Source organism: Passer domesticus, chromosome 7 (assembly GCF_036417665.1).
Source record: "Passer domesticus isolate bPasDom1 chromosome 7, bPasDom1.hap1, whole genome shotgun sequence".
In the NCBI taxonomy this organism is placed as follows: domain Eukaryota; kingdom Metazoa; phylum Chordata; class Aves; order Passeriformes; family Passeridae; genus Passer; species Passer domesticus.
The window spans coordinates 35,041,242-35,063,735 of NC_087480.1; the positions used below are offsets into that span (position 1 = coordinate 35,041,242).

General features: G+C 58.8%; 2 protein-coding genes across 2 annotated transcripts in view; one reads left to right on the forward strand and one right to left on the reverse strand.

Moving 5' to 3' along the window:
• ACBD6 (acyl-CoA binding domain containing 6) overlaps window positions 1-4,268 on the forward strand; it is an 82,883-nt gene extending 78,615 nt beyond the window's left edge. The window contains exon 8 of the mRNA XM_064427643.1: window positions 3,679-4,268. Coding sequence (XP_064283713.1) covers window positions 3,679-3,833 — 155 coding nt within the window. The 3' untranslated portion in view covers window positions 3,834-4,268. The remainder of the gene's footprint in view (window positions 1-3,678) is intronic.
• Window positions 4,269-6,253: 1,985 nt separating this feature from the next.
• LHX4 (LIM homeobox 4) lies at window positions 6,254-17,115 on the reverse strand. The gene is made up of 7 exons (XM_064426395.1): window positions 17,012-17,115; window positions 16,783-16,937; window positions 12,371-12,761; window positions 9,318-9,520; window positions 9,019-9,173; window positions 8,458-8,629; window positions 6,254-8,367 (listed from the first exon to the last, which is right to left on the reverse strand). The coding sequence occupies exons 1-7, from the start codon at window positions 17,113-17,115 to the stop codon at window positions 7,970-7,972; spliced, it is 1,578 nt and encodes a 525-aa protein (XP_064282465.1). The 3' UTR covers window positions 6,254-7,969.
• Window positions 17,116-22,494: the final 5,379 nt, after the last annotated feature.

Sequence of the window (22,494 nt, forward strand, 5' to 3'; positions counted from 1 at the left end):
GCTACCTCCACTAGCAAATCCCAGCATGGTAGGGCTAGGAGCCTTGGGAGGAAATTTCTGCCCTCCCTTCATTCTCCTCTGCAAATGTCACCCTAAACCCTTCCTTTTCCCTCAGTTAATGATGCAGAGTTCCCCTGTACACCTCTGTGTCTCCAGGATGTTGGTGCAGACCCAGGAGTGGCTCTGGTTAGGGGATGCCAAATCCCTTGGCCTTCAGGGAGGGTCTGTGCCAGTTTTAACAGGTTACAGAGGTCACGGGAAGGGGACAAACAACGTGTCCTCCACCTTCATGGTGACATGGTGACAACAGGTGACAAACCTGTTTGATCACAGCTGAGAGAGCAGCAGCTTCTCTACTACCAAAATCAGCAGAGACAAGTCACAGTTGGTGTCCCTCCTACAATTACAGGCTAATTAGATCCATGATTTAATTGAAAGATTGTTCTATCTCCAAATGAGAAAAGCGGAGACTGAAGTGATGTGTGTGGTGCTGATGTGCGGGGAATAGAAAAAAAGTATCAATTTAATCTGGATCACAATCTTTTTCCCAAAATTAAGACATAGCCAGTTATTGTCTTGTACTCTCTCTTGATGCCTGTCACAGTAATTAAGAGCATACTTGTCATTCTGAAGTGTTTGTGTCTTTCTCTCTCTTCTTGATCTCTCCACAAGGACATTAGCAGAATAGCAAAATTGATTTGCAGACATCAGTCCAGGGCACAGCATTTGGATCTGGAGCTAAACTCCCAGATTCCAAGAGCCCTGAACCAAGATTATAGCTACAATAATGTGTGATTTCTCCCTGTGGGATCTTTCCTGTAGGATACTCAATTTTTCAAACTCCTGTCACTGTGACTGGAATGGTGAATCTGTTGCTTAGCACAGCATTGTCCACAGATGGACAGCACTTAAAATGCCACATTGCCTCTTTCTCTTCCTAAGCTATTCCACACTTTGGGCATTCTCTCTCCTGGGAAGATGCTTTTCCAACTCCTTAGGGGTTCACAGTAGATTGTGCAAAAGCATAACACACGTTATCCAAGCAAGTTATCCATAGCAAGTTATCCAAGAGCACTTGCTTCTAAGCATGCCCAGTATGTGAAAGGAAAAGGTGGATGCATCACCCGAGTTTAAATTCCATGCAGATGGATCCCTCTGGCTGGGGACTGAGGCAGGTTGTTCAACACAAGCAAACATAACTGATGTAATGAACATTATTTCAGAAATGGTTTCTGTGATCTACCCTTCCAGCTCAGGTGTTTCAGTAACTACAGTTTCCCAGGATTTTCTTCCCAAATGTTGGTGAAGTGTTGAATTTTTTTCTTTCCCTTGAGTATCATCCCCTCTCTCCTCCCTGTATATCATCTTTGGGAAGCCTCTCTGGGTCACTGGCACACAGGCCTGGTGCTCCCATGGGTGCCCAGCCTGGGTTCCCATGGGTGTCAAGACTGCCCCCAGGACATCCTCATTCCCTTTCTTGCTGATCCGGCCATAAATCACCCTGAGCCTGGAGACAGCTTCTTAAATGGGTGACTGGGTTTGATTCAAGTGGCTGTTGGCCTGAAACTGGAACTCACTGTCCCCTCCCAGTCCCATTTCAGTCAGCACTTCATGACTGAGTCATTAATTGCGGTGGGGAGGCAGGAGAGCTCCCATGGACACCACCTGTGAGCAGAGCAGTGCCTTCCCTTTTGCTGGAGGAGTCCAGGGAAGGGTTAAATCCCATCAGCAGTGCAGCCCCTGCTTTTAGGGTGTCTGCATCCCTTTTTATGAGCGCCGTGGCCTGACAGCTGTCCTTGTGGTGACAGCTCTCCTGATTACAGCCGGTGTCAAAGCGCATCCTGCCGGGGGTTATAAATCCCGGCTCCTTCCGATCGCCCTGACCCGCCTTTAATCGGGGGTTAAGCGGGGGCCAGCGGGGCCCCGGGGGAGCCACGGGGAGCCCGTGCCCGAGCAGCCCTGCTCCTGGGCTCCTCTCCATCCCTGCAGCATCCACCCGCTCACCGGGAGCACCGGAATCGTTGCCGCCTCTCCCAGAGGAAATCAAGGCTTCTCCGAGCCGCGGTGGCCGCGGAGTGGGCAGGCTCCGTATCCTCCTGGGCACCCAGCTTCCCTGCAAAGCACCATCTGTTCGGCTCTGTCTGCGCCGTGCAGGGCAGTGGGAGGGGACGCTGGAGGGGAAATAAATAATAAAAAAAAATTCATCATCTGAACCCTGAGGATTAATGGAGTCGGGAGGCGAAGTGCGCTGAATGGAAATTCATCTTCACCCGTGCCAGTGTCAGGGCTGCCGCTCTGGCCCTTGACAAATCGAGGGTCCTGGGGTGTGATAAATCCAGCAGCTGTGCTCGTCCCCAGGGATGTCCCCAGCCTGCTCAAGGACATGGCACCAGACAGGAAAGCCACCTTAACCTGTGGGGACCAGCTCCCCATCCCCAGAAGCTTCCTTGGCACCTCTGGAAGTCTGTTTCCTGCAGAGGGATGTGCCCCCCTTCAGCTCAGCCTCGCCCACACCCCCACCTGCTTCCTCACCAACCTGTTTCCCCTTTTTGACCCCTTTTTTATCCTTTCAATATAAACTCCAATCACACATTGAATTTATTTTAATGAGACATTACTGCTTGTCCTTTTGGATCAGTAGAAGACTGCAGAGTAATGCAAAAGACACTCTAATTACTAAAGGAGTCAATCGGTTGCTTTATAAAAACACCCAAAATATGATTAAAACCAATTGCTACCAATGCAAGATGAAGCTGCCAGCTTCATGGCCATGTAAGGCAGGTTTTGGCTTCACTAGGGTCTGAGTTGCACAGCCTGAAGGCAAAATCCAGGATCTGGGACTTCTGCTGACGTCAGCCAAGTCCAGCTCTTCAGTGTTAAGAGTTTTCCTGATTTTCCTGGTTCTTTTCTTTTAGCATCCTCAGGTAAGACATCCTAGGACAGAGAAGAGCTCGGGTTGAACTTGACTCTATTTTGGCAGAGAAAATGAGGGATGAAAAAACAGTTGCCAGTAGAGTTGTGAGGAATAAAATGTGTCCCAGGCCATGGGCACAGTCACCTGGAGCTGGTGCTCCAGGAAGTGGTGGCCAGCAGCTATGCACCATCTGAATTTTGTGCAGAGAGAAGGGATGGGCAAAAGCCAGGAGCCAGGCAGTACTGAAGATGTTGTGCCTGGGATGTGCTGCCTGCTCCCTGCGAGGGGCAGGAGGCAGGTGAGGGGCAAGGGCTTCGAGATCCATTATAGATGGTGAATGCTTTATAAATTCTGGGTACAGAAGCAGGCAGGGAATGCTTTCCCAGGCACTTCGGGAGTCCCTGCAGTGCTGCAGTAGCACTCTGGGGCCTTTCCCAGGTTCAGTCTCCAGTCCTGGATGGCAATGAGCCTTAGCCAAGCTGTTCCAGGCTCCCTCTGCAGATCCCTCAGCTCCCAGCACCTCTGACTGGGTGCTGCTCACACCAGTGGCACCCCCTCAGGACTTCAGGCTTTCATTGCTCTCACTCTGTCCTTTCTCCCTCCTGTGCCCTGTTGGATCCAAAGCCATACGTTGTGTTCTGAGCTGCTCGGGGCCAGCTGCTGAGCCGGCATTCCTGCCTCCAGCTACAGCCACCGCCCCAAGAACACCCATCACCCCGCCTCGGGCCAGCACCCCACACTAACCCTTCCCTTTCTCCCCCCAGCTGCCACCTGCGAGTTCTTGGACATCGTGGAGCTGCTGCTGCAGGCGGGAGCCGACCCCGGGCTGCGGGACCAGGAGGGCTGCCTGCCCGAGGAGGTGACGGACTCCAAAGCCATCACCCGGGCTCTGCAGCAGCACGGCCCCGGCGAGCCCTGACCCCGGGGCACAGAGGTGCTCCGCAATAAACACCCCTTCCCCCCCTCCCTGCCGCCCTCCCCAAACACCTCGGGGGTTCCAGGGGACCTTTTAAGGCACTGGGGTGCACCTCGGGGTCTGGCTGGGCTCTCCAGCACGAGGGCCAAGCGCACGCCCTGAGCAGAATGGCATCAGAGCTTGGCGTGCTCTGACATTCATCAGTATTTGAGGGGGGAGGGAGAGGGCCTGGAGGAGGCCCCAAGTGTTATTTTAATGTCTCAAACACGAGTACTGTATGGGCTGTCTCACCAGAGCAGCGTGGGCTGCTCCGTGGGGATGCAGGGCCAGGTGAGATGCTCGTCTCTCCCGTTCAGGCTGAATTTTGGGTTGTTTTTTTGGGTTTTTTTCCCTGGGTCCAAACAAATAATATAAATAAAAGCACAGTGTTGGGATCAAGCCTCAATGTGTTTGTTTGGTTTTGGGTTTTTCTTGCAGAGGGTGACTTGGAAGGCGTAAGAATGGGAGGCAGCTCAGTGCAGCCATAACCCTTGGGAAGTTCTGCTCGAGCTCTTGTCCTGGGGAGGGAAGCTGCAAAGACAGCAGGGTCATACAGGTGTCTGTCTGTCCCTCTGCTTCTCACACAACACAATCAGCCTCTCCAAGCTGACAGGACTTTTACCCCTTTGCTGAATTGAATGGCTTTAAACACCACCTCACCCAGTGGCTCCAGGGCCTCCTGCTGTGTTTCCATGCCTGGAATGGCTCCTCCAGGGCTGAGGTCTGGTAAGGGCTGAGCACAGGTAAACCTGCACCCACCCTGTCACCCCTCTGGGTCTGTCTCAGACACTTCATGATCTTCTCAGCTGGTCAAGTACCGAGAACGAGGCAAAAATGTGCCTGAGTGGATGTGGGATGGTCATGGGGATTAGTGCTGCCTCATTAGCATCCCAGGTGGGCCCAGGGAGCTGCCAGGGGTGGGTTTGTGCTGTGGGATAGCTCCCAGCTGGGAGGAGGCTGCTGCACTGGCTGGGCCTGTGGCAAGAGGAGAGGAGCCTGTGGCTTCCCTGTGGGATATTGCCTTGAGTTTGCTTTTCCCAGACAAGATTTACAGCCTGGGGGGAGCAGAGGAAATCTCCATGGCTGTGACAGGAATCTGCTTGCTGCCGGGTTCTGCAGCACACGCAGCCTCAGGAGCACAAATGGGAGCATTCCCTTGGCTGAGGGGTGCCAGGGCAGCAGGCACACGTGGGCTTTGGCCCCTCACAGTGTCTGTGGCTCCTGCCAGCCTTTGCTGACGCTGACAAAATCGCTGCGCTGGCTCCACCACACCACATACAGCACAGGCCAGGCTCCGTGCTGGGGACAAAATGGCTTGGGCAGGTTATTTCCCAAAAGTTTCTATTAAACAAGACCCGCCTATGGCTTCTGCTCCCCTTGCCCCTGCCCAGGCAGCTGCAGGCTGGCAGTGGCCGGGCTCATCACAGCCTGGCGCTTTTGCACCCGGATGCAGATGAAGCTGGGATGCCAGCCCCAGTTCTGGGGTCACACTCACTCTGGTGGCACCAAGGTTGGGGACAAGCAAGGCCACCACTATGCAGGGCAGTAATGCACAGCCACTGCCTGGCTTGATGGACAGGCTGGGTAATAAAAAATCTCTGTTAAAGCCGGGATGAAAAGCAGCAGCCACGGTGCTGGTGCTTTCAGAGAGCACATTTGGGGCCGAGCGCTCAGCCCTGGAGATGTTTATAGCACTTTAGGTCTGTTTGTGAGGTTGGAGCCTTTCCAAAAAAAAAAAGAAAGTGGGGGTGGGGGTAGGGGGGAGGAGAGAAAGACATATATTATTGTTTATAATCTGCTTTATTCAGCCAAACCTTTCCCCAGCAGCCTTGCGGATTGCTGTTAAATCCCTCGGTGCCTTTAACTACCGATACAGAAAGTGGTTAATGTGCATTCGCCCTAAGCTTGGCATCTACTCCAGGAAATCACTTTAATTGAGGAGCATTAAATGTTAAAATGATTAAAATATAGAAAGCCAACACACCGGTGCCCATGGAGGGGCTTGGACCCCTCTGCCCCTCCTGCCTGGCACGGCCCTTCCATCCCACCTGTGCCCGCCGAGCGCCGTGGGGGCACAGCCAGGCACCCACTGTCACTGCTGCCAGGTGGCAGGAAAGCTGTGCCACCCTGGGGTGCCATGTGGCAGCCATGGAGATTCCCCCCCAAACCTCTCTGTGCCAGCAAAAAGCCAGGACACGATGACCAGTGCCACTTGTTCCACCACCCAGGGATGTCAGTGCCACCACACAGACACCACCCTGGCAATCCTGACCCCAAACAGCCGACGGTGCCAGAGCAGGTGATGCCAGTGGTGAGCACTGCCCTCCCACTGAGAAAGAAAATCCCAAAGACAGAAAATCCCAAAGACAGCAGCTGCTAAAAAGCATCCCGAGTTTATTTGCCATCGCTTTCCCTCCCGGCGAGAGGGTGACTGTACACATCTCATGCCAACACACTAGAGGCAGGGTACAAAAGCAACGCCCTGGACCCGAATCCGGGGGCAGTTTGGGGGGATAATTTCTCCCCCGAGACATGGCAATAAATAAGGTTTTATTCTTTAAAATTTTTTATTATTATTATTCTTTTCATTGGATTTTATTTTTTTTTTCCTTTTGATTCCCCCAGGAAACAAGACTCACTTTCTGGAACTGTACAAAATTTACACAGCGAGGGGAGGAGGCATTTGGCCTTGTTGCAGGGGGACGGGAGCAGCAGGCACAGCTCTGCCCCGTCCCCCTCTCCACCAGGGCCGGCAAGGCCGGGAGCTTGGCACGAAGCAGCACCCAAGGCTGGGGAGGGGGAGGCACGTGGATGCAGCCGGGGCAGCTCCTGCAGCACCAAGGCACCCAGCTGGGGGAGGGCAAGGAAGGACAAGGACAGACCAGTGATGTGCTTTCTCATGTGGCTTTTCTTTTTTTTTTTTTTTTTTTAAATTCTTTTTTTCCCCTCTGCTTCTGGAGACTCCACACCTCTGGAAGGAGCCGACTAACTGGATCCACCCCCAGCCCTCCCTGAAGGGCAGCCTGGGATCATCAGCTTCACCCCAGAGACAGAGATGGGGGCAGGGACCCCATGGCCAGGGCATCCCTGTGGGGCTGGGCAGAGCTGGGCACCCTGGGCACAGAGCGTGGAGAGGATCTTATCCTTGGGGCTGAGTGGCTGAGGGTAGGGGCTGTGGCTGTGCCGGGGGAGATGGGCATGTGGGTTTGAGCAAGGGCTGGTGCTGAGTGAGCCTGGCCAGGAGCAGACCCCATGGGGCTTGCGGGATGTGCCAGAGCCGCCGGGATCCTTCCTGGCTGCCCGCACTCACCCTTCAGTGCCATCCCACCCACGGCACTACAGGAGGAGGGTGACCCACACCGGGAGCATCTCACAGCCCAACTGCCTCCCCTTCCCACCACGCAGGTGCTCCTGCAGCTGACGAAATTCCCTTTCCCCTGTTTGGGAGGAACATTTTTGCAACGCCCTCAGATCAAAGGTTGCTCACGTCTCCCACGCCCCCCTCCAGTGGCTGCTGTGCAGGTGCCAGCCCCGGGCATCCCGGCTGGCCCTGCCACGGCACAGCTCGGCCAGGGGCACCCCGGGCTGGAGGCATTGTTTTCATTCCTTCCCCTCGCGTGACCCTGGTACAAAGCAGCGTGCCCAGGGATAAATCACAGCCTAGGCTAGGCCAGGAGCAGGCAGGATCGCCCCTGGGCAGCGGGGCGATGGCCCCGGCAAAATAAACCCTTCTACAATATAGACTTCTCTTTCCGCGGAGGCTCCGGGCAGCGCCGAGCTGCGTTTCAACCCCGTATCGAAAAATAACTCTTGAGAACAGCAGCGGCGCTGGGCAGGGCCGCGGGGCAGGCGCGGGGGCCGGGATGGGCTCTGCCACCCCCGGTCGCTCTTCCTTCCCTCCCGCCGGCCCCGCCACGCCGGGTCCCCTCTCTTGTGCTTACAGCCAAAGGCATCCACAGCCCCCCGCCTTCGCCAGTGCCGTCCCCCTCCCTCCAGCCCTGCAGGGCCGCTCCCATGGGATCTCCTGCGAAGGTCAGCGCCGGCGGGTGCCCTCAGTGCTGCGGGGGGAGCGCGGGGGCCGGGGCGGGGGCGAGCAGCGCTTAGAACGGGGGGTGATCCATGTCGTCCAGCCAGGAGGCCGGGCTGGTGGGAAAGTCTGGGTACCCGACGCTGCTGCCCGTGGAGATGTCGGAGGTGGGGCCCCCCCCGGCCATGGCCCGCAGCGTCTGACTCACCCCCTGCGCCCCGTGCGCCGCCAGCCCCAGGCCGCCGTCCACGGCGTAGTCCAGCCCGTTGAGCAAGGGCGGGTGGGCCGGCAGGGACGAGATGGAGGACGGCGACTGCGGGAGGCCGTAGGGGCTGCCGTCCCGCAAGTCCTGGTACGTCTGCCCCGCGCCCTCCATGGAGAAGCCGCCGTTCAGCAACTGTCCGCCCGCCGCGTCGCCCACGGAGCCGTAAACCCTGTTGTTGTGGCCGAGCTCGGAGAGGATCTGGTCTTCTGCCGGGGACAGGAGGCAGAGCGGGGCCGGGGGGTCAGCGCGGGGAGCGGCCCCGCAGCCCCCCGGCCCCGCGCGGCCGCCGCGCTCACCGCGGAAGCTGAGCTCGCTGTCGCTGACGCCGCACTCCTCGGCCGAGCTCTCCTTCTCCAGCTTCCCTCCGCCGCGGCTCCGCTTCACGCTCTTGTAGAACTGCCCCCAGCGATGCCGCCCCGCGTCCTTCTTCAGCCGCTTCTCCTTGGCCCGCCGGTTCTGGAACCACACCTGCAGCGGGCAATGGGGACATCGGTGGCACCGCGGCACCCCGCCACCCTGGCTGCCCTGCACGGCAGCACCCCTGTGATCCAGCGCCTCTGCAGCCCAGCGCTCCAGCATCCTGGCACCCCTTACATCCCGGCACCCCTACACCCATCCCAGCACCACTACCTCCACTCCAGCACCCTGGCACACCAACACCCTAACCCCCCCTGCAACCCAGCACCCCTAAACCCTGCAAACCTGCATGCCAACCCTCGTGCCCCCCAGCTCCCGCACCCCCCTGCAACCCAGCAGCCCATCAGCCCTGCAGCCCAGCTTCCAGGTGACCCCTGCATCCCCCAAACCCAGCCCCCGAGGGAGCCCTTCTCTCGGGGCAGGGCGGAGCGGGGCCTCACCTGCACGACCCTCATGTCCAGCCCGGTCTCGGAGGAGAGCTGCTCCCGCACGTGGCGGGCGGGCTTGGGCGAGTTTTTGTAGGCGTTCTTCAGCGTTTCCAGCTGCTTGGCCGTGATCGTGGTCCGGGGCCGCTTGGCGCCCGCCTCGGAGTCATCTGCAAGCCAAGAGCTCATCACAGCCCCGAGCAGCGGCACACCCCGGGGGAATCTCCCCAAAACCGGCTGTCCCCGAGCCCGCAGCCCAGCGGGCGCAGAGCCACGGCCGCCCCGAGCCCCCCCAGCCCTTTCGGGGCGCCTACCGTTCTGCTTGGCAGTCTCGTAGTCCTCCTTGCACACCAGCCGCCCGTCCTCCATCAGGTAGAACTCGTCGCCCGTGGCCAGCTGCCGGCTGCAGATGATGCAGGCGAAGCAGTGCAGGTGGTACACGAAGTCCTGGGCTTTGCGGACCACCTGGGTCGGGGGGATGCCCTGCTGGCACGCCGTGCATTTGGTGCCGAAGCGCCTGCGAGGAGAACAGGGCGACCCTGAGCTGGGGTTTGCCGGGATGGGGAGCGGGAGACAGGGCAGAGTTTAAACCAGCGATCAACCTTATTATGCATGACACTTCACACGGCGGGGGTTTATCTTCCTCAGAGTGAGAGACCGGCCTAATGGAGCCGAGGAAGGTTTGATTTTAATGATTCTTTTAACTAATGCTTATAGGCTGCCTGATTTTTTTTTCCCCTGCAAGGACAGTACATATTTCATCCACATTAATACCAAATAAATTAATTACGCCGCCCCGCTGGCATGATGAATCCCAGATTAATGCAGAATGATGGGGCTCTTACACCATAACGATGGCCTGACAGGGGCGTGGGGTGGGCTGGGCTGCGGTGGGGCACGGGCAAAGCTGCCAGCACGGCTGCAGGGAGCGTGCAAGGGCCGTGGGAGGAGTGTGGCAGCAGCGTGCCAGTGGGGGTGGGAGTGGGAAAAAAAGCGTGGAAGGAGTACGGTGCCAGGAGTGTGGGAGCAGCGTGAAAGAAATGTGCCAGGATGGCACAGGAACGCTGCAGGGAGTGGGGAAGGTTCATGCAGCCAATGTGAGCGTGCCAGAATGGTGCAGAAAGTGTGCAAGAAGGGAATTCACCGAGTGAAGGGTGACTCGTGACACGAGGAGGAAGGCAAAAGTCAGTGGATGTTCCACCGGTGATTTTGGTAACAGATGCTGTGGGACCGAGCTGGGGCAGATCCCCAGCTCCCACTGGCACCACAGGGCTCTGCGAGGTCTCCCCTGCTCCCCAGAGCAGCCCTAAACAGCCCAAAGCACCCCAGGAGCTGCAGCAGCCCCGGTGACAAAGCTGGCAGGATGAATCTGCCCCCTCTGCTTTGAGGGAGCAGCACCAGGAGCACGCCATCCCTTTGGGGTGTCCCCGAGCTGCGGGGACAGGCAGTGGCATTTGGGTGCCCAGGGGGTGCAGCCACTCCAGGCAGCTCTGGCTGTCCCCTGAACAGCCCCCAGCCGTGCAAAATCACCCCCAAGCCCCACGACTGCTCATCCCCTCCAGAAATCCAGGGCACAGCCACCACAGCTGGCTCTCTGTCCCCGAGCCACGCAGGTGTCACCCAGGGATGGGTGACAGGCACTGGGCATGAGCGGTGCCAGCACGATTTTGGGCTGCTGGAAGCAGAAGGTGAGAAGGAAAAACCTGGTTTGTCTCATTTTCTGGACTTGTATCCTAAAGGGAGAGTCCCTGGACATCTGGGGACACCTCAGCTCTCCTGGAGTCAGATGGGAGGGAAGGTGGGAGAGGAAGGGGGAAAGCGGGAGAGGGGTGGAGAGGAGATGGACAAGAGAGGGGGAGGGAGGGATGAAGGAAGGATGGAGTGGAGGATAAAGGGAGGGATGCAGGGAGGGTGGGAATGGAGGGAAGGGGGAAGGAGAGAAGGAGGGAGGGTGGGAATAAATGGAAGGAGGAAGGCAGGCGTGAGAGAGGGATAGGATGGACAGAGGGTGCTTTTCTGCTCCCAAGGCTGAGCTGGTGCCCACACTGCAGCCCCCATCCCCTGCCCAGTCACCTCCTCTCACAGAACACTGTAAAAGGCATTTTAACAACTGTCCCCACACCCCGGGGTGCTTCCACATCCTCTGGGGACAGAGGACCCGGGACAGAGCCGAGGACCAAGAGCTGCAATTCGGGGGAAGGAAAAAAAAAAGACAAAAAAATCAAAAATCGATCTGATCCTTTCCAAAGCAGCTGGTGCGTTGCCAAGCGCCTCTGAAGTTGGGCTGGAATCCTCACGTCCCCTGCAGGTTCCCTGCCCCGGGATCAATGAGCGGTTAAGGAAAGGTGAGGTGCGAGCGCCGAGCTGCTATTGATTGGCACCAAATAATCCAGGCAGGACCTCATCTGAGAAAGTCGCTGATCTTTCAACTCCAATTAACATTGATTACCCGCACCTTTTGGGCGACTATTTAAATGACTCGGAGATTAATAGGCTGGAAAATATCAGAAGTGAAGTGTTATTACCCAGGCTGGAGTGGCCGCTTTGACCGTCTCCGGGAAGGAGAAATCCCAGCTGCATCTTTGGTCCTGATGCCTGATGAGGATCTGGGAGAGCCTGGGGATGGGAAGGCAGGGAAGTCCTGTCTAGGGACTAATCGAATGGGTTTAGGATTGTGGTCGGGGTGCTGGGGACAGCCCGTGTGGAGGAGGTGGCTTTAGTCCCCGAGGGGCAGCAGCTGCTGCATCCAAGGCACCCCCCGGCCAGGATCCAACCCCCAGCAAAAAAACCTTCTCTATCCCTTGGGAAAACTCCCAAATTTCACCGGCAGCCAGGGACCAGAGCATCCTAAAGGCAAAGTCCATTTTTAATGGGGAACGGGTTGTCCTGTCTCGTGGGAGCAGGGAAATGCCAGGGCTGGGGCACCATCGCACAGCTCAGAGGCAGCTGCCAAGGCAATCAAACGAGGTTTTCACGCTAATGGGAGCAAAAAAAAAAAAAGGATTAAAAAAATAGGTAAAAGGTGAAGGGAGAGAAAAAGCATCAGCAAATCCCGAGGAGGAGAGGGTGGCACTCGGGAGGAGAGGCAGCGCTGCCGGTGCCTTGAGCGGGTTTCTCCTGCCCTCCAGCTCCGAGCGGGGCCGCAGGATGTCACCCCGGGGCCTGGACACCAGCACGGGGCAGGGACAGAGCGCCGGGGAGAGACCTGGGGCTTTCCCGTGGTGAAACCCCCACAACCAGCATCCACCTGGCAGCGGCTGCGCAGCACCGCCAGCCCCTTTGCTTCCACAACAACACGCTGCAGGAAGATTTTGGAGAAACGACGCTGCAAACTGCTCGCTCCGGGGGCTGCTTTTGGGGTACTCACTTGAAGAAATCCTCCTTGCAGTAGACGCTGCCGGCGCGGGAGAAGCAGCGCTCGGCCAGCTGCATCTGGCAGTCGGCGCACTTGAGGCAGGAGCTGTGCCAGTGGCGGTCCAGGACCTTGAGGATGAACTTGTCCAGGATGTGCTGGTTGCAGCCGGCGCACTGGGGGATCTCTGCCCGGGGGGATGGAGAGAGGAGCAGCGTCAGAGCTCCCGGAGCCCGCCCGGCCCGGCTTTGCGCTCGGGAGATGCCGCCCTCAAATCCCGGTGGTCCCGGCGCATTCCCGCCGCAAAGCTCTGCCAAAAGCCGCCGGGACAGCCGAGCCCCGGCTTTCCCTGCCCGCACCCCGCTTTTCAGGCCGTGTTCTCCTCCCTGCCTGCCCCTCCCTCCCTCTGGAACGGCACAACCGCCAAGCAGGGACACCGCTTGTTGCCCCCCGCTCACTCACACATATGGAAGCAGATGGATTTGGGGGAGGAAAAAAGAAAAGAAAAACGAAAAATATTTAAAAATAAAAATATTCAAACAAACAAACACAAAAGCACCAAGAAAAAAAAATGAGAAAATTTTAAAAATTAATAATATTTTTTTAAAGGAAAAAATACATTAAAAATATGAAAAATATTAAGAAAAATAGAAATTATGGAAAAGAGAAAATATGTTTTAGAAAAGGAAAAATTTATAGAATAAAAAAAAATAGATAAAAAGCGACGAAGGTTAAATATTTTTAAAGGGAAAAATATTTAAGAAGAAAAAGATTACAACAGGAAAAATGTTTTTTTAAAAAGGAAAAGGAAGGAAAGATTCAAAAAGGAAACAGGAAAAAAGGAGAAAATTAAGCAGAAACAAAAAAAGAAAATAAAAAAGAGAGTAAACAAAAAAACGTGGGAGAAGAGAGGAAAGGAATGGTACAAGGGAGGAAAAGAGAAAAAAAGAAAAGGGGGGCAGGGAGAGAAAGGGGAAAGGAAGAAAAGGGAGGGAGAAAGGGAAAGAAAGAGGAAGGAAAGGAATTTTAAAAGGAAAATAAAAGAAGGGTGGGGGGAAGAGGAACGAACGGGCAAAGGAGGAAATAAAAGGGGTTGAAGGAGGAAAAGAGCACAGGAAAATCTCGTATTGTTACAGCCCCGAACAACATTATTTCCAAATCCTTTGGGGTGCTGCCCGTACCGCACGTGGAGCAGCTGCTCCCATCCCTGCCCCGGCTGGGCACAGCAATCCCAGCGCCCCTGAAAGCACAGCCGCTGCCTCTGCCCCACTGACCCATCCATACATGTAAAAACAATAATTCTGCGCCTTCTGGAGGCCCCTCTTTCCCTTCTTGCTTTGGGGACACCTGGATGCTTCGTTCCCCTCCCTCCAGCAGCAGCCACGATTTCCCCGCTGGGTTTGCGGAGCCCGTCGGGAGCGGTGGCACCAGGAATCCTTCTGGGTGCCTTCAGGAACGCGTGTGCCTCTCCGGGAAACACGTTCTGTGTCCGAATGATTATTTATGTAAACACGTGTGTGGTCGCATGCACCCGTCCCACACGCTCGCAGAGCCAACAAAGAGATTTCCCCTCCTAAAAGCAGCGACACGGCTCAGTTTCAACACGCAAACGGCTGCAGCCGAGAACAGGACATCTCCCTTCAAATTCCCGAAGAAAACTATTTTTTTTTAAGAGGAGACCGATTTTCCCTCCAATTTCGCTGTAGATGACGGCACCAAGCCCAGGCACAGGTGCCTGTGTGTGCAGCGATGCCTGTGTGCACACACGGGGATGATAATAATAAAAAATAATAAAAATAATAATAAAAGTAATAATATCAACAATAACAAAAGGGGGACCTGCCGGGGGAACCAGGAGATGTCCCTCTGGTCTGCAGAGAGAAAATATCTCAGATTCAAGCCCTGCACCCCGCTCTGTGCTCTGCCACAGAGGCAGCTGCCTCCCTGCCCCGCATTTATTGCTCTCGTTTTACCCGAATTATTTTATAGGGCAGGAATAAAGTTGATGGGAACAATCGGCACGTCAGGAACGAGGCGCTCCCGGGCTGTGTGTGCCCACCAGCTGCGTGCACGGGGTGGTTTGGGTGGTCCTGGGGGGGACACAGCCCCTCTGCCCCGGGGACCACCCGGGCGAGGCAGCAGCCGCGGTGCCAACCTCTCCAAGGGCAGGGGGGACTTTGGGGGTCCCGGGAGGGATTTGGCCGCATCCCATGGAAGCCCGTGGGCAGACCCGCAATCCCGCAATCCCGCAATCCCCGCCTCCCTCCCACGCACGGGGAGCCGAGGACGGCCTGGCCTGGCCCCCGCCGCTGCCGTGATTTATTAGCGGCGGGTCCATCCCCATTCCCCCCATCCCCGCCTCTCTCCCCGACGGGGAAAAATTAGAGAAATATCGATTGGAACGAAACAAACGGGCCGGGGGCCTCGGCGATGCCCAGCCCGCAAACGGGAGCGGGGGATGCGCTCCCGGCCGGGCACCGCGGGCACCAGAGCCCCGGGGTGCTGGGCTGGGCTCCGCCGTGCCCGGGCACGGGCGGGCCCGCGGGAGCTGCGGGAGGGGTGTGCGGGAGCCGGGGAAAGGAGCTCAGAGCGGCCGCGCCGCGGTACCGGAGCCCGCACCCAGCCCCAGGAAAGCGCCGTGCGGGGATTCCTTCCAAAGTCCTGCTGCGGGAGGAAACCTCATTCCTTCGCACGCAAAGCCTTCCAATGCACTCAAAACCTCCCAATGCATTCCTGTGCTGCGGGCACACGACTTTCTCGGCGGCGATTAATCAATGACTGCCCCCGCTCCAGCGCCTGCCGGCAGCCCGGCACGGTTCCCGCAGGCTTTGGCACGAGCTGTGACTCCGGGGAGATTTGCAAAACAATATTCATAAATAATAGTCGGGATTTTATTTTTAACAATCCCGTCTTCAAGGCCTGTCGGGGGGAGGGGGGGTGGTGTGGGGGAGAGGCAGCTCGGCTCCCCAAAATCCTGCAGAAAAGATGCTGTAGGACGCAGCCGCTGCTAAAATAAAGAAACTGCTGGCGAAAGAGAGAGGAAAAACTGTGATTTAATAGCGATTAAAAATTAAAATGTCACGGATTTTCCTCTCCCACGCGATGAAATACCGAGGTGCTGCTGGGGGCAGACCATGGCTCCTTCTTGGGAAGGGGTTCCCTGCCCAGGGAGAATTTCCTTTGGCTCGGAGGGGGCCGCGTTCTGTGGCACTGAGGCAGGATCGGGCCCCAAATCTGTCACGACATGAAAGCAGGTGCCTGGGAGCTGGCAGCGGCCGCAGGCTCAGGCTGGGGCAGAGGGAAAACCACAGGAGAATTATTTCCAGCAGCCCAGCCTCATCTTTTCTTTCTGCCTTTTTTTTTGCGCATAAATAAGTATAATTTAAAAAATTATTATTATTATTAATAATAATAGCATTACTAGATATACAAATAGCAATATTTGTAGTAATAATAATAGCTGTAATAATAATAGTTGTAATAGTAATAGTAATAATAACATCTCGTTGGATTATTTTCTGCCAATTCTCGATACCCATCAATCAGTGCAGGAATGACAATGTCACGGGCAGGGAGTTTGGTGGCCCCGAGGAGGGCCAGATCAGGGAGCTGTTCTGGAGCGATGCAGCTCCACGGTGGTTTGGGCACCCCATTTTTCTCTTAAATCGAGGGATTCCGAGGCCACAGAAGTGGCCCAGCGACCCGGAACCGGCGGCGTGCCTCGGGATCCGGCGCTGGGACAGACCCTGCGTGTCCCCGTCCCTGTCCCTGCCCCGGCTCCGCGCTCCTGACCGCGATTTCCCTCCCTCTGCTGCGGTGAAATCGGCTGTTCAACAGCTCGGCAAAGGGACCGAACCGGGCCACAGCGGCCACGGGTCCCCCCGGGCAGCCGCGGCAAGAGGCAGCACCGAGAATGCCCCGGAAAACGAATCCCGGCCGCCCGGGGGCCGGGGCAGGCACGGAGCGGGAATCCCGTCCCGGAGCGGGCCCCCCGTGCCCCCCGTGCCCCCCGGGCCCCTCCTCCGCCCCAGGTCCCTCCCCTCCCCTTTCTGGGGGGGCCGAGCAGCGCCCTGACGGCCCCGGTGGGGTCCCCCCACGCCGGGAGCGCGGCGACACCCCGGTCTCGGGAACGGGGAGAAATAATAATAATAATAATAATAATAATAATAATAATAATAATAATAATAATAATAATAATAATAGTAATAATAACAATAACAACAACAGCAGCAATAGCCGCGCAGGCGGCAGCCCACGGAGCCCCCGGCCGGGATCCACGGGGGACACCACAGCGCCCGCGGGATCCCCGGCGGGGCTCGGCCCGGTGACAGCGACAGGGCGGCTGTCCCTCACCCCCGGAGCCCCAGCCCGGCTCCAGCATCCCCGCTCGGCGTGCCCCAGCCCCGCGGGCTCCATCCCCGCGCTACCTGTGGCTGCAGGGCTGCCCACCCCCCCGCGGACGCGCAGGGGATTTTTGGACCGGCGCGGGGGCGGCGGCGTCGCTCGGGGCCGGGCTCGCCAGCCCGGCACCGGCAGCGCGGCCCTGGGCCGCTTCCCACCGCCGCCTGTCGCGGTGTGAGCGCTGCGGGGCCGTACACACACACTCACACTCACTCTCACTCTCACACTCACACTCACACTCACTCATTCACTCACTCGCACACGCACAGCCGGAGCCGCGCCGTCCCCCCCGTCGGGGCCGGGCCCGCACCGCTCGCTGCCCGCCCGCCCCGGGGCTCTCCCTCCCGCACCCTCCGCATTTTCGCGTCCCTGAGCGGCGCTGGGGAAAACGAACGGGAAGTGCAGAACCGGGAGCGAACGGAGCCGAGCACCTGCCCACCCGCAGGGCGCTGCCCCGCCGGCCCGGGGCCGCCTTTGCGGCAGGGAGCGAAGGAGGGAGAAGAGAAAAGCGTCCTTACGTTGCACCGGCACACCGAGGATCTCGGGAAGCCCCTTGACAGCCCCTTCGGCAGCGAGCGCGGAGCTTTGCATCATTTTATTGGCCCGGGGGGCGGCGGAGGGGAGAGAAGAGGGGCGGGAGAGCCGCGGGCCGGGCCGGCGGAGCCCGGCGGCGGGAGGTGCCGTGTCCCGGTGCCGTGTCCCGGTGCCGTGTCCCGGTGCCGTGCCCCGGTGCCGTGTCCCGGTGCCGGTGCCCGCCGGTGCCGCCCGCCTCCCATTCATTCCCCTGCGGGGAGCGCGCCTGACGTCACCGCCCGCAGGGGGGCGGGGGCGGGACGAGCCCCCCGCAGCCAATCAGCGCCCGCTCCGCGCCGCCGGGGGCGGGGCCTGAGGCGGGGAGGCGGGGCTTGTGTGGTGGGGGCGGGGCCTGCGGGGAAGGGGCGGGGCCAGGGCCGGCGGTGCCTTTGGGGACAGAGAGGGACGAGACGGGGCCGCGGCGGCTCCGGGGGCTCGGGAACCGCTCCTGGGGCTCAGGGACCGCTCCCGGGGCTCAGGGACCGCTCCCGGGGCTCGGGAACCGCTCCCGGGGCTCAGGGACCGCTCCCGGGGCTCAGGGATCGCTCCCGCTCCATGGAAGGGATGGCGAGTCCTCGCTTGGGGCACAGCCCCAGTCCTGTCCCTGGGAATGGAGGCTTGGCCAAGGGGCTCTCCGCTGGCTCCGGCGGACAGCGGCACAGCCCGCGGCACCAGGAGCTATTGCCCAGCCGCTGTCACCCCGCCGAGGCCAGCTCTGCTGCCACAGGGCGCTGTGACAGCCCCGGGGCCCGTGCCAGTGGTGGCTCCCCAGGGACACACCGGGCACGGACAGAGCCAGCCCAGCCGGACACCCACAAGGGTGGCAGTGGCTCGGTGAGGATCCCCGAGGGCTCTGCTGAGGGAAAACCCTGCGACAACGCGGCCCCCAGCACCGGCGGGACGGTCCCTGGCAGCCAGGGCTGAGCAAGGGAAGCCACCAAACCGGGCTGAGGTCAGGGTGGGTGCCCCCAGCACCGCCCTGCCCCGTGCCCGCCGTGTCACCAGCGCGGGGACATGGTGCCAAACAGCCCCGATGTGCTGGGCTATCCCAGAGAGCAGGCTGGGGCTCCCGGGGCGGCACCCGGCAGCTTCTGGCAAGTGAGGGAGGATGCTCGCCCAGCCCAGAGCACGGCCACCCCCAGCTCAGGTGTGCCCATGCCAAGCCTTCGTTCCCACACTGTTACGAAGAGGATTTTCCCACCCGAAAAAACCTGAAACCCTGCCCGGTCAGGAAATCTGCAGATGGGACAAGCCAGCAACTGGAAAAATAAAAATAATAAAGCCTAAACATGTATTAAGCCTGATGGTTCCTTAGGGAAAAAAAAATTGAAGTTTTTCGATGAGATGCAGGGGTTTGACCCCTCCAAAGCTCCACTTTTACCAGCAAACCCCCGTGCCCCTCACACGGCAGCTCTGTGCACTCACACAGGAGAGAGCTCAACCCTGCAGTTCACCAAAATCTGCTTCCCACCCCGGGGAGGTGAATCCCTGAATCCCAGCCCCTCCCATGCCGTCCCATGCCCTAAATCACGCCGCAGCTCTTAAGTGCATTAAGCACGGGCAGCCCCGTCGCCCCCGGCCACCTGCGCTCCGCAGCCCCTGGGGCAGGGGCCACCGTGTCCCCACGGTCCCCAGCCAGCCAGAGCGCGGCTCCCCACACGCAAAGAGGCAGGTCCCTAAAGCAGATTTACGGGAGAAGTTTAGCCGGACGCGCGGACAGACGGACACTGCCCCATCGCCGCCCTGGTCCTGCTGCTTTGCATTTCCAACCTATTTCCCTAATTATTCCAGCGCTGCCGGGAGTCGCCGCGGTCTCCCAGCTCCCTGGCACGCTCTGATTTATCTCTCAGCCGGGATAACAGCTCCCTCCACCCCCTTCTCCTCGGGGAATTCAATTTTCATTCATTTTTCTGCCTTGCCAGATTGATCCAGCCCCCTCTGCCCTGCTCTGGATCGCTCATGGAAGTGGCGAGCGGGCAGAGGGAGCGGCACGGCACCGAGCCCTCACCTTGGGGGGGAGGGACAGAGGGAGTCGGGGGGCTGCACCACCACAAAAACCACCCCACCAGCATCTTCCTTCCCCGTGCTGGCTCACACACCTTCCCGGCAGAGCCTTCATCCCTTCCTCTGCCGGTAGCACGGCTTTGTTCCCCTCCATCCTTCCTGCTGTCCATCTGTTCCTTGTGTTGGTGGGGATCTTTAGGGATTTTTTAGATCACTTTGGGCTTTTTGGTCTCTTTGGAGTTTGTTTTTCCCGTCTCACAGGAAGGAGAGGGTGGTTGAGATGGGCATGAGGTGCTTGCCCAGCAAATCCTCTCTGTGCCACCCAAAATGCTGCTGGGTCCTGGTGGCACCCAGACCCTAGGGGGGTTATATGTGAAATGTTCCCCCTCCAGGTTTCTCCTCCTCCCAGAGCTAAATCGGAGCTAAGGCTCGATGGCGACCAGCCTGCAGAGGGTGATTTTCATCAGGTTGCGTTTCTGGGGCACTTCTGGGGGCTCTGGCCCCTCACAGATGCCCTGCTCCTTCCTTGGCACTGCCTGAGCCCTCTGGCCCCGCAGCCAGGGGAGGACACGAGCAGCATGAGGCGACGATGCAAAGCCCACAGACGAGCAGGGATGCTGCTCCCACACTTCCCTGCTGGGATTCATCGTTAATAAACTGCAGGTAAATCCCAGAGCCTGTGACAAGAGACAGAGCCAGCCTCCCCTTGTGTGCCCAGCCCTGGGATTAGGGTTGGCTTGGACACTGTGGCACCGGGGGGACATCAGTGCATTGTCCCCTGGTGCAACAAGGGGGTTTCCAGGCAGAACTGGGGCAAATGTAAAGGAATATAAGGAAATATAAGGAAAACTGGAAACGATAAGGTCCCGACTCGTGCCTGGGGGTGCGAGGGCAGCTCTGTCCCAGCCAGCACACCCCAAACGGGTTTGGAGGTGCCAGGGAGCTGAGCTTTGTGCCACTCATGCAGCGAGTTTGCCAGGTGTCAGCCCAGCTCCCAGAGTCCCCTCGTGTGACAAAAGCAGCTCCTCCAGAACAAGGTGGGGACATCCCTGCGAGTCCAAAGCCGCCACAGCCACCTCTTGGCATGAAGCCACTTCCCCTCTGGGCAGCATCGGCCGTAGCACCCCGAGCCCCCCATCTCTGAATTACCCCAAGAATTCCCCCCTCCCACTTCCATCCCCATTGCAGGACAAGCACATCGAGAGCCGGGTACTCACCAGTAGCCGGAGAAAGCCTCTCCCCTCGCAGGCAGGGGCGTTGCTAATTGTAATTGAAAATTAATCGGCGCTCAGCGAACCCCCGGTGATTTTACGGCTGCAGCGCGGCTGGAGAGGGGATGCCGGTGGAGAAAGGCTCTGCCCTGCGCCGAGGAGGGAAAGGGAAGACGGGCGAGATGGAAGGAGCGAGCGCTGAAGGGGTGGGAAGGTGCCTGGGAGTGCGGGGGGCTGGCCACCGGCCTCGCGGAAAATTAAATTGCACTTGAGGGTAAATTGTATTAGGGAATAGCGGCCGCCCCGCGGCAGCCTGCGGCCATTTGGGTAATTAGCCCCGGGGACCCCGGGCTCGTGGCAGGGCCGGGAGAGGGGTGACCCCATCAGGGAGGGCACCTCGGGGGCTGGGGCTGTCCCCAGGAGTGTGTGTGAGTGAGTGTGGCCACAGCAGTGCAGGGCTGAGGGGGGACCTGTCCCCAGGTCATCCCGAGAGGGGGACACAGCGTGGGGGACACCCCGAGCCTGCAGCACCCCCCTTGTGCCCTGCACTGGGGCTCCCACCCCGGAGCCACAGGTCGGGAGAGCCGGGAGGATTGGGACTCCAGCAAACAGGATTACGGAAAGTCTATTTACTAGACTCTCTTTTTCCTGCGTGCACGGCAGCTTTAGGCTGCGGGCCCGGCGGGGATGCTAATCTGGGCATCCCGCTACCCCCCTTCCGGCAGCGCCCACCTCCCCGGCCCTAATCCCCGCTCCCTCCACCTGCCGCAGCCCTGCCCGCCCCACTGCGGGACTTTGGGGCTCAGGTGACCACGCTGCAATGCCTCGGTCCCACACACGGCAGCAGCTGGCGGCGGTGGGGGGGTTATTGATGTTGGGGGTGAACCCCCCAGGGAAATCAAGGAGAAGGAGGCAGCAGGGCTGCAGCGCTGAGAGCCGGCCCATCCATCACCCGGCCCGGGGGAGCCAGCCCCGCTCCGCGCCGGGACGAGCCCGCTGAGAGCCCGCTCAGGGGACAGGGCCGGGGCCGAGAGGGCAGAGCTGGCAGGACAGGGGTGCAGGGCAGAGCTGGCAGGACAGGGGTGCAGGATACAGGTGGCAGGACAGGGATGCCAGCCCCACAACGCCTGGAGGCGTGACCACGCTCAAACACTAAAGGAAAGATGGAGAGACGATTTATTTCACGGGCAGGTGAGGGAGGAAGGGCTGGAGGAGGCAGAGCTCCCGGAGCCAGGGCGCCCTCCTCCCATCCCGCCAGCCCTCGCCTCCCACCTGGGCAAAGTGAAGATATCAAGAAAAAGGCTCCAAATCGGATTGACACCCCCCCTCCCCCTTAATAAAGTTTATTATCGGCCGGGCTCTAATCCTTTTAAATCCCCCACGCGGGGGGATGGGCCAGGATTAGGGAGGGCAGCGTAATCCCAATGAATTTGTTACAGGGGGATTTAGACAGCGCTGGGAGAGCAGATGGCCCCGGCCCCAGCTCTGGAAAACAACCATTTTCCTTAATGATTCCTAACAAGGATAAAAGGGCAGAGAGAATCGGGGACAGGCACAGGGGGCCCACACCCACGGAACTCCTGGTCCCCAGGGATGCTGCCCTGTGTCCCCCTGCTTTGGACCACGGGCGTGGGCAGCACCGAACTGCAGCCCCACAGCTCCTGACAACTTTTTTTCCAGCAGCTTCCTGGCCCCCACAAACTTCCTCTGTCTGCCCCTGCTTGAGGAGAAACCAGGAGCCATGCCAGCCCTGGGGATGTACTGTCCATCATCCCCAAGCAAAAGGCAGGAGAAAACACACAACAGTAATGGGAAATATTGAAAGGATTTTTAAACCAAGTGCTCTTCCTGAGTGGGTGGAGGCAGGAGCAGGGGCATCAGGAATGGGGCGGGGTAGTCCAGCACGCCCACATGGCAGGGACCAGCTGACACAGCAGGGCAGGGCAGGCA